The sequence below is a fragment of the Parus major genome, chromosome 3, assembly GCF_001522545.3.
Source record: "Parus major isolate Abel chromosome 3, Parus_major1.1, whole genome shotgun sequence".
In the NCBI taxonomy this organism is placed as follows: Eukaryota; Metazoa; Chordata; class Aves; order Passeriformes; family Paridae; genus Parus; species Parus major.
This window is the reverse complement of record NC_031770.1, coordinates 44,247,724-44,262,356: the sequence shown is the minus strand read 5'-3', so window position 1 is coordinate 44,262,356 and position 14,633 is coordinate 44,247,724. Positions and strand designations below refer to the sequence as shown.

Below are 14,633 nucleotides of genomic sequence, written 5' to 3'. Positions count from 1 at the left end.
TGATGCTTTTCTGTTAAAGAAAACTTGTGGAAAATACCTGTGGTGTAAGACTGCATCATGCAGGTTGTCTTAAATTGTAAATGTAATTATAATTGTCGCATTATGACTTTTATAATATTGCCAGTATGTAGGATGGACTGTTACATTCTGATTTAGAAATGGGGCTTTTAAATATCAAAAGAGATTATTTTGGGGGATGGTTTAGAACTGATTATATTTTTTGTCTCTGATTTTGAGGCACCTACATTCATTGTGTATCTTTAACCACAGAATATTCACAATGCAACTATGAGTAAATATGAAACTACATGGTGTGCAAAAGTTTATTTTTATTTAGTGAATAGTGAGAGCCTTTTGGTGATAACTGTTCAGCTGTGTTTAAAGGCTTATCTTAAGAAAAATTGCTATTTGAAAAATAGTAAGGCCTTAACTTAGTTACTGCTGAACTGTGACCTGTACATGGAGAGGCTAATACTTGTGCTAACAGTCCCTGAAGTACTACAGTTAAATCAAAATTTTACCCTAGGTCTAAGACTTGTCTGATTTATATGCCTCTGGTATTGCTCTGAAAGATATGGTGAGAGTAGTAACAAATTCACATTAGATTATGGTTATAAAGACACTGTCTGTTGTAATTTCACCACTGATAGTGAAATCTGAGGTGATAATCCTAATCCATGTTATTTTATTATGTAACTTGATGCCAAGATCTGCTGTAGGTCCTGCTGAAGACTGTTTGCATCAGTAAGGCCAGCAAACAGATCAGCTGTGAGACAATACAGGTCTTATAATACAGGTGTATAAATGTGTAAGTGCAGCAGAATTAACAGGTACATGTCAAGAAAACCCATAGGATCTGAAATCCCATTAATGTGAGATTTCATTCTTGTATATTTTTGGTGAAAATACTAGTTGCTCTTGGGATTAAAGAATTATAGAAAGCAAAGCAAAGATGGGAAAAGGATTCGTAGTCTTCATCTATAAAATTGCAGGTCTCTTTATGGATAAAATAAAACTTAGTTTGTCATTTACAGTCACTTAGTCTAGAACTTCAGGAACCTTTTTTTGTAGCTTAAATACTTCAGAAAAATACTTTTCAGAAAAATATTTTTTCAGGGCAAACAGTTTATTCTTATTAGTGGCTCATGTATTTCACAACCTTGTGACTTTGTAGTATGGCAAGTACCTTCTACTTAAAATTTACTTAGATGTCTTTCTTAGAAAGGGATTCTTGTAATTGGACTTGTATTTCCTTAGCAGCTCATAATTTAGCACAGTAGAAATTATCACTTCAAGTATAATATCTGAATGTACACACAGACAAAATGAAGGTTATCTACATAATCTCAAATCTCTCATAATCTCTTTAGAAGGGATTTAATCCATAAGTAATTATTTAGGAGTGCAACCAAGCTTTTTTCTACGTGTTTCTCACTTAAACTGTTGTTAAATTTGCCTTTCCCCAGGTAGTAGAGATTAGCAGCTGTGAAGATACTCAAGCTTTAGCACTACAACTTATACTATCTTTAACAAAATACAATCAACAGAGAATACAGGAGATGGACAACTGTAATGGTTATTCTATGATTCGCCGGGTGCTAATCAAACCAAAATGCATTGTTGGATTTTGCATGCTGAAGGTAAAGTCCTCTTTTAAACCTGATATTTTGTTCACTGTCTAAAATCTAAATCTAGAAACTTCTCTGAGATTTTAATTGTACATTTGAAACTGTTTTTACAAAGACAGAACAGTGATTTGAAGCATGATTGGTGTTGAGCAGGTAGATATGTATTTCCTGTCAAGAGTATGCCGTCTCTTTAAAGATTTTAATCTTTTTATAAATTGGATAGAACAACTATATTGTTTTCTTTTGATACTCAAAAAAAAATTCCTCCCTCTTTAAGACTCTCCTTGAAGGATGCTGCAGTGATGAGATTCTCTGTATAAATGAAAATGGGCAATTCCAGCTTGACCCTGATTCTACTGCAGTTATTCAGGATGTCCAGTTGCTAGAAAAGCTGCTTCTTGACTGGAAGATATGGTCTAAAGCAAAGGTAAATATTTTAATTTTGGAAATTCTTCAGGTCTTAAAGTCAATATCTAAAAAAAAAAAAAAAAAAGGAAGTATTACTAAGTCTGGAATTCATTTCTCCAGTTACGTGTTAGTAACTGGAGGAGTAGTAGTTACCACAATTTTCTAAAATTAATGTTCCTTGTTTTTCTTTGAATAGCTGTTTGTAATATCAATCTCATCTGATCAGTGATGGAGGTAGCCTTAGTGTATTAAATTCTGTAAATGTGTTGTATGCATATGACTTCTTAATTGAATTGATATTTTTTTTTTTGTGGAGAAAGTAAGGAGGACCTGTTTTCTTTTGGAGTTGAACTGTTGAAAATAACTATTCAGGGTTAATATACCTAAGAATATACAAAGCTAATTTTAGACAAGTAATTTTTTTGTAGCCTAATCATTAAAATATGTGCAATTTTGTATGAGCATGACTTTTCTGATTAGTTTCTAACCTGTTCTGACCTGGCTGCTTGCATTCATGTGGTTATCATGTTAAGTGTAAAACTAACTTGACTTTGTTGTGTTTGGGTTTTTTTTTTTTCTTAGTATGTAGACTCACAAATATATTTTTGAAGCTACATTCCTGTTTTTTGTTTTTCAGCAAGGTGTTTGGGAAACCCTGTTAGCAGCTCTTGAAATCCTTATCAGAGCTAACCATCACCAACAGATGTTTAACATTAAACAGCTATTGAAAGCTCAAGTGGTCCATCACTTCCTGTTAACTTGTCAGGTTCTGCAGGTACTTCCACTCTGAAATCCTACGTTGTGCTTGGCAAATACTCATTTTAACTTGCGAGGATGGGGTAGAAGGGACTAAATTCTGTAGCAAAAGTTGAGTAGACTGTCCTCTGTGCTTCTAGACTACTTCCATCTTCAGCAGGCATTGTTGCTGTAAACTGGTACAGTTCCCTACTGGTGCTCCATTAACTGCTGGACAGAAGGACAAAAGCTTGTAAACATCTGGTGTGATTTGGAAAGGCTCTTGCTTATTTGCAGAGCCATACAGCGGCAGGAGCTGAAATGAACTGTCTCTTTTATATAGAAAGACCTGAGATGTCTCTTGCTGGTTCTTGTCTTCATTACTGAAAACCAGATACTCTGCAGGTAGTGAAGCTGTCTGTGCTGTATCTCATCAGAGCTAATGGGGCAGCCTGCCTGTAGTGCTCAGTCTGAGCACTCATCCCAAAATTTTGGTACAGTAGTAGCTTCCTCCCTGGCATGGAAATAGCTATGCCAGAAAGGACTTTAGAGAAATGCTTCTGTCCTTTGATAGACATTTCTTAAGAACATAATTTTGAAATGGTTTCCTGCTTATAGCACATGCCTCTGTTTGTGAAAATATGTAATCACTTTTTCCTGTACTCTTATTTTCTATCTTATGTTGCTTTTTATTCTGAGTTTCTCACTTCAGCATATGAAATGTATTTATTTTTTCCTCTTTCAATGATCTTTTACAAAAATATTTTCCTCATTTTAGTATCTGTATATTTTTAGTTTCTTCATTTTTATGTAGTGTTCCCTACTTTTGGAACATTTTAGAGATATAGTTACTTCCAAAATTGTAAACTAGTGCAAATGCCTAGATACAGAGTGTTTTGTAATATTTCTCCTGTCATTTTGCATATTGGAAAAAAAAATAATTTATTGATTAAAAAAACTACTCAAATTGATCAGTGATTTGGCAATTTTGTGGGGGCTGATGAAACCAAGGTGAAACTATATAAGCCATTTTCTTTAGAAAAACTTACTTAAATTAACTTCATTTAGTCTTTTCCCACAGCAGTCTCAGTTAAGGTGCTTGGGTATCAAAAAAGGAGGTAAATTCAGAGAAGTTGTAAAGAAGCAAGATAATCACCATGCTCGCCTTACAATGAGGTTTCCCACAAATTTATTGAAGTTTGGTTCTAAAATACGTATTCTTTTAATAGATTTTTTGAGGTTGCTGTTGTCAAACTATATAGAATGCTTGATTAAGCTGACATTATAAATATAATTATCAATTAATCTCAAATGTGTGTGTTTATAAAAATGGCTACTGAAGTAGAAATGCAGAACACTGTGGTACTGTTCAGGAATTTATTAATATGTTTGAATTACTGGTATTGGCAACTATTAATTTCTCTACAAATAATGTAACCAATGACAATAAACTATACTTTCAGTGGTGATTTGTGTCCTAAAGTTCCAGCATTGCATGGCAGAGCAGTATAGTATGGAGAAGGGCCCATTTTTCTAAAAATCAACTTGCATAACATGTGCAATGTTTGGTGCATGATGGACTTAGATAATGTTCAGGACATACAGTACCTCCTCTCAAAATTAAAGAATACAGGTTTATGAGCTAAGCTTTTTTTTTTTCTTGTCTGTTCTACTGCAGCATGACAATTTAAAAAAAAAAAAAAAGACAGTTTCTCAAATAAAAATTACAAGTACCTTACAGTTGTGCTACTCTTTCTTTCTAGGAGCATAAAGAGGGACACCTTGCATCCCTGCCTCGGGAGGTTTGCAGGTCATTTGTGAAAATAATTGAAGAAGTGCTTGGTTCTCCCCCAGACCTGGAATTGCTGACACTGGTTTTCAATTTCCTCTTAGCAGTTCACCCTCCCACCAATACATATGTTTGTCACAACCCTACCAACTTCTACTTTTCCCTGCACATAGGTAAATATGCAACATTTGAATAAACAATAAGATAAAAATCTGGTAATAAAATAATACTTTCAGAAAACCTTTTCTGTATTTTAATGACAATATATTAAAAATTATTGAATGGTTGGGACTTAATACTGTAAATTACTTTTACTTTTCTGAAACAGGTTACAGTTAGATTTTGTGTACTTGGAGACCTTTCTTCATAGATAATTTCTCTCATGGTTATGCCTTTAATTTTCTAAAAGTTTGATGCTGCTAAATGATATGCTTAATTTAGCTGCCTGTGTGGACATTTGTCTGTGGGGAAATTTAGGAAAAAAAAAATCTAGCTTACCTGTAAATGGAGCTTCTTCAGAAATGTGTATTTGGTCCTTTCTCCACTTCTACTTTCTTGTTTCCTGTTACTGAATTCCTAGAAAAATAAAGAGCCTGAGGAGCATTTTTAGCAATGGATGATTTGCAAGACGTCATTGTTCATTATTCATCAGTTCATTGCATAGAAGCTCCTGGCAGTGCTTGTGGGCTTTGAGGGGTACAGACCTAGAACAACAGCTGCTTTAATATATCTGTACTGGATGATCATGTTGGCAAAATGACTGATGTGAGCTTTAAAATATATTTCTTGCTGCTCTTAAAAATGTGAAACAATGTATAGTTCATGCTTTAATATTAGCATTGTGCAACCTAAGCTGTAACTTATGTAAACATGGGAAAGCATCATCCAAGTTTGAAATATTTTCTCCTTTGGCAAATACCCATGTACCTCAAGTTTCAGTGATCAGTTTCAAAGGCAGCACAATTTTGTTTATCTTTATCTGTCTTCTAATACTAACTGCTGTAAAATTCTGAGTAAGGAGAGAATGCATGTTTTGATACTTGAAGCCTTTTTAGGCTGTTTGAGAACACCCACCTGTTTTTGACATGACAGAAAGTCAGTTGTCACTGCTTGTATGCCTGCAAGGACCCCCTTTAAATGTAACCACTTTTGTACATCATAATATTTTTATTTTTCTAAAGTAAATTTTGAAGTCATATCACTAAAAGTGCTTTTTCTCAGTTGTTTGGACTTGAGCACTTCTCATTAGCCTCTAGGGGTCAGCTCAAAATATAACCACCTGACTACTCTGAGTCTAATTTACCAGCCATACAGACAAAAAGATTTTATATAACTTTCACCCTTTTCTTTCTAGATGGCAAAATTTTCCAGGAGAAAGTTGAATCACTTAGGTACCTTAGAAATTCCAGCAGTGGTGGGAAGTCACTAGACAATTCTGCATTTGTGATTACATCTCCAACTGGATTTACAGCTTTACCACTGGAAGGTAAAACAATGCTGGAAAAACAAGGATGTTAAGACACAATCTTTTGGCAAATGACTGGACTGCCTTAAAGTGTTACTTTCCCACTTATTTCTTAATATATTTCTTATTAAGTTCCCCAACCCTTGGAGCTTGATGCCTGAACAGCAGAGTAAGAAGGATGGAACAGAACATGCTACCTAAACTGCTCTTCATTCTTAAGTTGAAGCAAATTGCCACATTGATGGCTCAGGCAGTGAAGTGGACCAGATAAGCAGAATCATTTCATTTGTTAAACAGACCTGCCAGAGATGTATGAGAGTGCCCTGACCAGGCAGCAGTTGAAGCAGTGAGCCATAAGCAGCTATCTTATCTGGGCAGAAAGCATTAAGTTGATACTTTCCTTTATTTGTGCATAATCCCTAACAATAGTCCCCGTATGTCAGATCATGTGTGACTGGCTATATTCTGGGTATCACAATGTAATACCTTTAACAACTGGTATCTTGTTGTTACTTTGTTTAGGAAAAGGAACTTGAGTTTTCAAGTACTGCTTCAGTTGAAACAATGTTTATTCAAGTTTTTTTAGTCTTTTTACTAAAGAAGTGGTATGAAGAACATATCACAGTACCAAATTGTGTATGGAATCAGTCCTTTATCCATATGGAAAATGTATGATATCTCATTATTCTAAATGAGTGCTTTTAGTATTTTTTTTATATCAGTATTACCAAATTACTGTTCTTGAATAGAGATTATTCATGTGTACCAGAAGAATGAGGACTACTCAAATTCTTTTTGTGAAAGTGGATGTTTGAGTGTTTGTGATTCTTAATTTGAATTTCCAAATTTATGTAAATACATGTATAATTTATATAATCTTATATTTAATCAGGAACTATAATAGTGATAGGACAAGGAGTAATAGGTACAAATTAAGAGGGGAAGTTTAGGTTAGATAGTAGGAAGAATTTTTTTACTGTGAGGGTGGCAAGACACCAGAACAAGTTGCTTAGGGAGGCTGTGGATGTGAGCCCTGGCAGTGCCCTAGACCAGGCTGGATGAAGCTCTGAGCTACCTGGTCTAGTGTCAGGTGTCCTGCTCATGGCAGGAGGTGCTGGGACTAGAAGATTTTAAAGGTCCATTCCAACCCTTTAACACTGTATGATTCTATGAAATGTCTGAACTTGTTTGTGTGTTAAGTAGCCTGCTGCCTGCATGTGGGTTTGCAGTTTGTTGTACTGCCTGCTCATGTGTGTGAAAGCTTGACTGTAAGACTGTTTCAGCTGTAGATCTCTCCTGTTGTGTGAGAGCCAGCTTGGTCTGGCTGTGTTGGCACGTGTATGATACTCATATATTTCTCATAAAAAATATATTCCTAATGCATCATCATTGCATTAGTACTAACTGATGCGTAGTTTTCAAAATATTTGTGAATGAAAAAATTTCTTCTTTTCCTAGACTAACAGGGAACTGCTTCTAACTGTCTTGTATACAGACATCTTTCTCTCTTAAAGCTATATTTTGTTCACTTGTAGTGTGCTCTGAAAGTTGGACTGTTTCAGGTCAAAATTTGCAATTAAAAGCAATCACTGTTAATTAAAACACCTAATTATTTGTACTAAATTTGAAGTATGTGTAAAAACTCAGTGCAAAAGAGTTGCTGAGTAGCAATTTGATGTCCGCTGCAGATTGGACCTCTTACACAAAGCTCCAGATAGAGCAAGCTGCTTTATTTGACCCTGCTTTGAGCAAGGATTCTGGTGTAGACACCTCCAGATGTGCCCTCCACCCTCCTTGATTCTATAGAAATTCATGCTGAGAGTTAGGTGAAAGGATCCAAACTTAAATCTAGAAACTCCAGAATACTGGCAAAAATTACTTTGCGTTTTGTTTCTTTCACATTTGTGACTTGCTAAATATGTGGCGGCATAATAGTTTACTGTCTCTACTTTGATTAACCAGATCTGGGCTACGTTAGGCACTGAATCATTTTTACACATAAAATTAACTTGGGTCATACAATTTTAAATAGATGAAGCATTCAACATTAAGAGAAAAGCTGGGTTTTAGTGTGGAATGAATGCTGAAGATATCCTTATTTCCCTAGGTAGCACTTCCGAAGCTAGTGTACAGCAGAAGATAAGCTCTCAGGAACCCAGAAGGCTTTCTAAAAGCTTACCAGCATCACCTACTTCCTCACCCCAAGTTCATCGGAAAAGACTGACTGAAAGAATGGGAAGCAGTGTTGATGACCTGCAGATCCTTGGTGAGCGTGACTACGTGGATCTTCAGGGTCGAATTGGTTTTGTAGACAGCTCTGAAACTATAAAGAGAGTACAGGAAGAACTCTTCCTTAGCAGCTGTGAGTCTGCAAAAACAGTTTGTGACTCAGAGCTAACATCTGCCGAAACATTTGAGGATATTGCAAAAGAAGTAGAGTTATCTGAAAATGCATTAGAGAGTAAAGAAGCCGATGCAGACCTGAAATGTAATGAAGCTGGTGGTGGTGGTGCAGCTGAGGCAACGCTCCGTCGTCCAGACAATCTGAAAGGACTGCCTTCATTTCAGAAGGGACAGGGTAATTTTGCAGGGCTGGGCTTGGCATTCTCTGTTCTTGGAGCATCATCAGCCATTGCTCGCTGGCCAAGCTTTGCTGACAAGAACGTTCTTCCTGAAGACTGGGACAGTCTTGCTTTTTCTTCAGCTAATGAGAATACCCCAAAACCATCTGAAAGCCCTGATGACAGGTAAACACATAAAATAATAAATTACCATGAGCTTTAATTTCACAGTTCTTGCTCTTGATTACTATTCCACAAAATTCCAATTCTGAAAACTAAGGGAATGTTTTCAATGGCTGTCAGATAGAAATTTATTAAGCTTTTAGTGTATAGAATGTTCTGTTGTTTCAATTTTTGCTGTATTTACATAACAAATTTTAAAAATAGGGATTTTTGCTATGTGCAGTAGAAGTGGGAACTGCTCACAAAAAACGTTACTCTGATCAGATTATCCTTTTTACTATCTGCCATCATAAAAATAAGTGTTAATGTAGCTTGGTAGTCAAGAGTATTGGAGAAATGATGTTTTCCAAGTTTCTAACCTGAACCTTCTTCCTGTCCCTCAAGAACTGCAATTTCACATTTTTCAATCTTTGCTGCTGTGGTAAAACATATTCCTGTTTTCAGATGTGCAGAAGACTACCTTGTGCTTATCTGTTGTGGATTATATGATCTCTTGCGTGGAGTTCTCCTAATCCTACCAGATATCATGCTAGAAGATGTGATGGACAAACTTATCCAACCTGATTATCTTATAGTTCTGGTGAACCACCCATCTCCTCTCATACAACAAGGAGTCATAAAAGTAGGCCTATATCTAATGTTTTCTCCTAAAAAGTTGTGAACCAGCATAATTAACATTCTGGAAATGTGATTAAAATTTTAATATTTTTGTTTTGCTTTCTTAAGTTTTCTACATTTATTTCTGAGTTTTGAGACAATTTTTCACTCTATGGATTTTAAAAAAAAACAAAACAGAACAAATCACAAAGCAACATTAACACAAACTCTTGAATAGATAAATATAGTCCCTAATGTAAGCCAAAGGCCTTAAGAGCTTATGACAGCATTGCCATTGTAAATGGAAGAAACAGTGCAGAAAGTCAGTAATGCAAGACATGATGCAGTGTGTAAAAAAAGTGCTTGCACCTTACTTTGACTTTGACTTATGCTGAGGAGTCATCTACACATTTGTGAACTGAAGATGGACTTGAGGCTTCAAAATGTTTTCAGAGATTTTTGTAGCATTAAGGACAGTGTTTCTGTATGATGGCATTATGTAGATAAAAAACTTAGAGTAGATTTCTATTTTAATTTAAAAAAGAATAAGATTGTATGGCTTTATTGAGAACAAATGTCATGCTTGCATTTGCATGCATATCAAAATGTAAGAAGTGTAAGACTGAACAAGTATAAAAGGTTTGAGTATTTATGTATGCATTTGCTAACTGTTGTGTGTGATTTCATCTGCTCCAAACTTGATGAAAAATGTAAGATCAAAAATATATTATCAGATGTTGATTGTAATAAGGACAGTGTAGATTTCAGCTGCAATAGTATAATTGATGTTTGCAATTTAAAAAATTGCATCAATGTTTGAATTTAAAAAAAAAATATTTCAATCACAGACAACAATTTAACTTTCAGGGCAATTATATTAAATGTTTAACTCTTACACCATAATTATGCATTTATTTTTAGTTGTTGGATGCATATTTCAACAGAGCAAGGAGGGAGCAGAAGGAGAAATTCTTAAAGAATCGTGGCTTTTCTTTGCTAGCCAACCAGCTGTATCTTCATCAGGGGACTCAGGAAGTTGTAGAATGCTTTTTGGAAATGCTTTTTGGCCGCTCTGTTGGCTTGGATGAAGAGTAAGTAATGCTGTGCTTTTATGTCCTGTAACAATATGTAAGTTACAAGCAGTGCACTTTGCTGGTCAACAACCATATAAAGGGTTCCTTCAAAACTGTTCTGGTATGTTTTGCTTATTTAACATGGAAATGTATTAAAATCCTTAGAGCCATTGTTTGGCTCTTAAACTATTTGTAAGCAACTTCACCTGATGGCTGTCAGCTGGGATCTTGTAAACTCTCTGAGGCACTCAAAGTCTGAGGCCTTGAACTCAAACGTCGTATAATCAGTTTAACTCTCTCTGTTGTCTCTGAAACAGATTTGTATCCTTAAAATTTTAAGTAGCAGTGACTAGACTTCTCTTCTTGGATTTTGGTAGGTAACTAAGGAAAAATCTTGATGCCACAGCTGCTTCCTTGTCTTGGGTCCGAATTTAAATGGCTGTCCCTTTCAGGGAAAATCCCAGACATACACCATTTTTATGAACCGAAGAGTCACCTCATATTGACAGAAAAGATTACCTTTAAGCAGACAGCTATATAAGTAAATTATATTTTTTAGCATTAGTCTGACTACATAATGCTTGTATAGTCACATGTTTAAATATAATCATTGGAAAAATCTTGCCAAAAGTTCCTTCTCAATTGCTACCTCTGCAGTAGCCAATTTGTAATTTTTAGCCAAATTCTGCCTCTTGACCTGATCTTCACCATTCAAAAACTATTCTTGTTTAACTGCAATATTTAGTTATGGCTGCTTAATTTGCCCCAAAGCAAACTACTTCTGTTACTCCTTCTGTAAACTCCTTCAGGATTTATTATGGGGCTGGGAAGATAATTCTAATGCCTCAAGTTTTTAGTATTGTGTATAATAGTCATATGATGGGCTCATAACCTTATAATAGTAATGCAGTTTCTTAGTGCACAAATAAAACAGGGTCTGAAGCACTGCACTGAATTCTGCAATCACTACAAGACAGATGCCAAGCTTAATTGAAATCTAGCAGTAGTGGATATAGAGTGTCAAACCTGCTGCCAGTCAGTGTATTGTTATAGTGGTGACAGGCTGTATCTGTTCTCTTGATAAGTTAATATCTTGATAAGATAATAATATAATTAAAATATAATATAATAATATAATAAGTTAATATCTTGATAATAGTGACTATTGGAAAGGTGATGCAAAAGTTTTCTGCACTGATTAAAAGCCCCCCTCTATTTTCATGAAGTCAGTATTGTAGACAGTTGGTAGTTAGCTGAAGTGTCAGATTTACTTGTTAGGCACTTCATTTCTTTGTGGCTCTGTGAAAAGTTATTTTTCTCTTATTGGATTTTTTAGTAGACAGGTATTGTTACTAAAATGAAATGTTACTAAAATAAAATGGATACTACCATGGACATCTTTGCCAAAATATAAGCATATGATATATAACGGGTACTCCAGTTGCATGTACTGTTTTTGTTAGCAGATTGTTCTTTAGGATGCCATTTACTCATATTTCTGTTAACAGATTTGATCTGGAAGATGTCAAGAATGTTGGACTTTTTCGAAAATGGTGTGTCATTCCTATTCTGGGTCTAATAGAGAATTCTCTCTATGATAATGTTCTGCTCCACAACTGCTTTTGTCTCCTCCTGCAAATCATAAGTTCCTGCTCAAAAGTTGCAGACCTACTGCTTGATAATGGTTTGCTCTATGTGTTGTGTAATACGCTGGCTGCTCTGAATGGACTGGAAACGAAGTGAGTATTGTTTCTGTTGCTATCAAATATTCTAGGCACAGCCTTAAGGCTAGTAAGAAATTACTGTATTGTATTCAACTTTTTAAAATTATCAGAGACCATGTAGAAAATAGTGGGTTTGATATTTTCAGCTTTATACCTGTAAGTTAATGTTCAGTCAGGTCAAATAATGGAATATAAAATGTTCTTTCCATACCTTAAACAGTCAAGTGAAATGACATTTTAAAATGAGAGTTTGTCACACTGTCTGCACTTTAATGCTTTTCTTAATAAAGCTGAACAGTAAGATAAAGGCACAGGAAATGGTAGCATTCTATCTATGGCCAATATCGAAACTGAAGAAAAGTCTCTTGTGTACTGGCTATGATTTAATATTTGAGATTCTGAGTAACTTCAATGATTTTATTAGCTATAAAGATTCTGTAACAAAGGTTATATAGGGAACAAAGGAAAAGACAGGGTTTTGTTATTTTATTTAATTAGTTGGTATCCTGAAGAAATGGAAAGGTTTCCTTTTTACCTCAATATAGTTTTTGTTCAGCATGATTATAAAATGAGATTATCCTGGTATTTTCTTGAGAAATATGGGATTTCAGAGTTGTTCTTTAGCTTAAAAAATCTGATAGTAATACATCATTGCTTTTCCAATAAAACTGTGCTGCACTGAACATTAGAATGCCTCAAAAATTTGCAGGCATCCAATCTGCCAAATTAACACTAAAGCAATGTCTTGAATTATAATTTTCTGCTCTTCAGCAGTGACATTTTTATATGAAGTACAACATAATATTAGGTAGAGTTGGCAGAAGTCACAAGGGGAATAATAATGGGTCTTGTGAAGAGTTATGATCTACTAGAATTGTCATGTTTCTGGTAACTACAACTTTGTTTGCAGCATTCCCTTGAATGACTACAAGTTACTTGCATGCGATATACAACAGCTGCTGGTAGCAGTTGCAATTCATGCCTGCAGCTCCTCAGGTTCTCAATATTTTCGTGTTATTGAAGACCTCATTGTGCTGCTGGGTCATCTCCAAAATAGTAAAAATGCAAGGATGCAAAGTAAGTTGTCTGCTAATTTTTGGGGTCATGGGACTGGAGAAGTAAATTCCTTCCCCACTGTTTCTTTATTTAATATTCCTGCTGAGGGAGAAGGGGGAGTTTTCTGGTGGTGAATCTTTCTCTTCTTAAGTGGTTCTCAAATTAGTGTTTTCCCTTAGGAGTCTGCCTTGTGGTCAAGAATTGTGTGCTGCTAATCTGAAAGAACAGTGACTGTAAAAGTTCTTTAAGAATATTTAAATGAAAACATTCTGTACAGTTTAATTTAGCTTGTTTTAGAGTAATCAAATTCAATGGCTTTTCTATGAGAACTCATTTCTGTAGTGTCTGTGGAATAGTGAGGTGACTCTGTGTGACTCCTGGGGAAGCTAGAGTTTTATAGTTCTTGACACATTTTGTGTTTTGACTTGCTACAAACATCTGGTAAAAAAATCCTGAAGATGTGTAAAGGATGTCATGTAGACTTTGTATGCCTCTCTCTCTAGATATGGCAGTTGTTCTGCAGTTAAGAGTTCTTCAAGCAGCCATTGAATTAATAAAAACCACAGCAAGCCAAGATGCTCAGGAGCAGGCCAGTTCAGCCCCAGCACCCTCAGCACCACACCGCACAATGTTTCAAAAGCGCAAAGGCATCGCGGGTGAGTAGCAGAAGTGTAGAGTTCTTGTACTTTCTCCTGGATATATTACTTGATGATGGCATGATATTACCTTCTCTGGGGATTCTCTTAAATTCACAAGTTGCTTAGTAAAGATGGTTTTAAACTAATTCATAATGCTTGTAATAGCCAACCTCACAGTAAGGTAATGCCAAAATCAAGTTAGTGCTTGTAACTAACACAGGTATGATGTAGGGATTGCTGTGTTGCACAACTTCTCTTCAGAGACAGTCCTGAAATTGTCTAAACCTGCCACTCCAAATTTATACTTGGAAGTGCCACTGTGGTTGTGTTTTTAAAACCTGTGTTGACTTCTAGCTTTAGCAGTAATAGTTTCCCTATATTTGATAGCTAGTCAGTCCTTCTGTCAAGGTTTTGGATTTGTCTGGATGTAAGTTAATTTTGTATGTCTCTTACAAATAAAGCTGCATTAAACGCTTCACAGAAGATAGTTTAAAAACCTGGAAAGCACTTATTATTCCCTGTTTACTATGGGAATGTTTCTCTTGAGATGGTCAGCTTTTGAGACCCCTCTCCATCAACCTAGCAACCTAGTGAAATGTTTATATATATATATATGTGTGTGTGTTCAGTACAGTGAAAACGTTTTTATATTAGTGAACCTGTTGAGGCACTAAAGGTAAATAGTAACAGTTATTTCCAAAAGAAGGAAGCACTATCAAGACCTTCCAGTTCATTTCAAGAAAATTCTGAGGAATATTCTTTTAAGTTAGATACTG

The 14,633-nt window shown here is 35.4% G+C and overlaps 1 protein-coding gene across 1 annotated transcript in view; it reads left to right on the top strand.

Annotated features, from left to right (window-relative positions):
• The window catches only part of LYST (lysosomal trafficking regulator), a 77,590-nt gene that overhangs the window by 37,340 nt on the left and 25,617 nt on the right, over positions 1-14,633 (top strand). Inside the window, exons 18-28 of the mRNA XM_015622011.1 lie at positions 1,467-1,640; positions 1,906-2,055; positions 2,674-2,811; positions 4,535-4,733; positions 5,915-6,046; positions 8,133-8,772; positions 9,214-9,391; positions 10,288-10,457; positions 11,948-12,178; positions 13,074-13,240; positions 13,723-13,875. Of these exons, the coding sequence (XP_015477497.1) occupies positions 1,467-1,640; positions 1,906-2,055; positions 2,674-2,811; positions 4,535-4,733; positions 5,915-6,046; positions 8,133-8,772; positions 9,214-9,391; positions 10,288-10,457; positions 11,948-12,178; positions 13,074-13,240; positions 13,723-13,875 (2,332 nt within the window). The remainder of the gene's footprint in view (positions 1-1,466; positions 1,641-1,905; positions 2,056-2,673; positions 2,812-4,534; positions 4,734-5,914; positions 6,047-8,132; positions 8,773-9,213; positions 9,392-10,287; positions 10,458-11,947; positions 12,179-13,073; positions 13,241-13,722; positions 13,876-14,633) is intronic.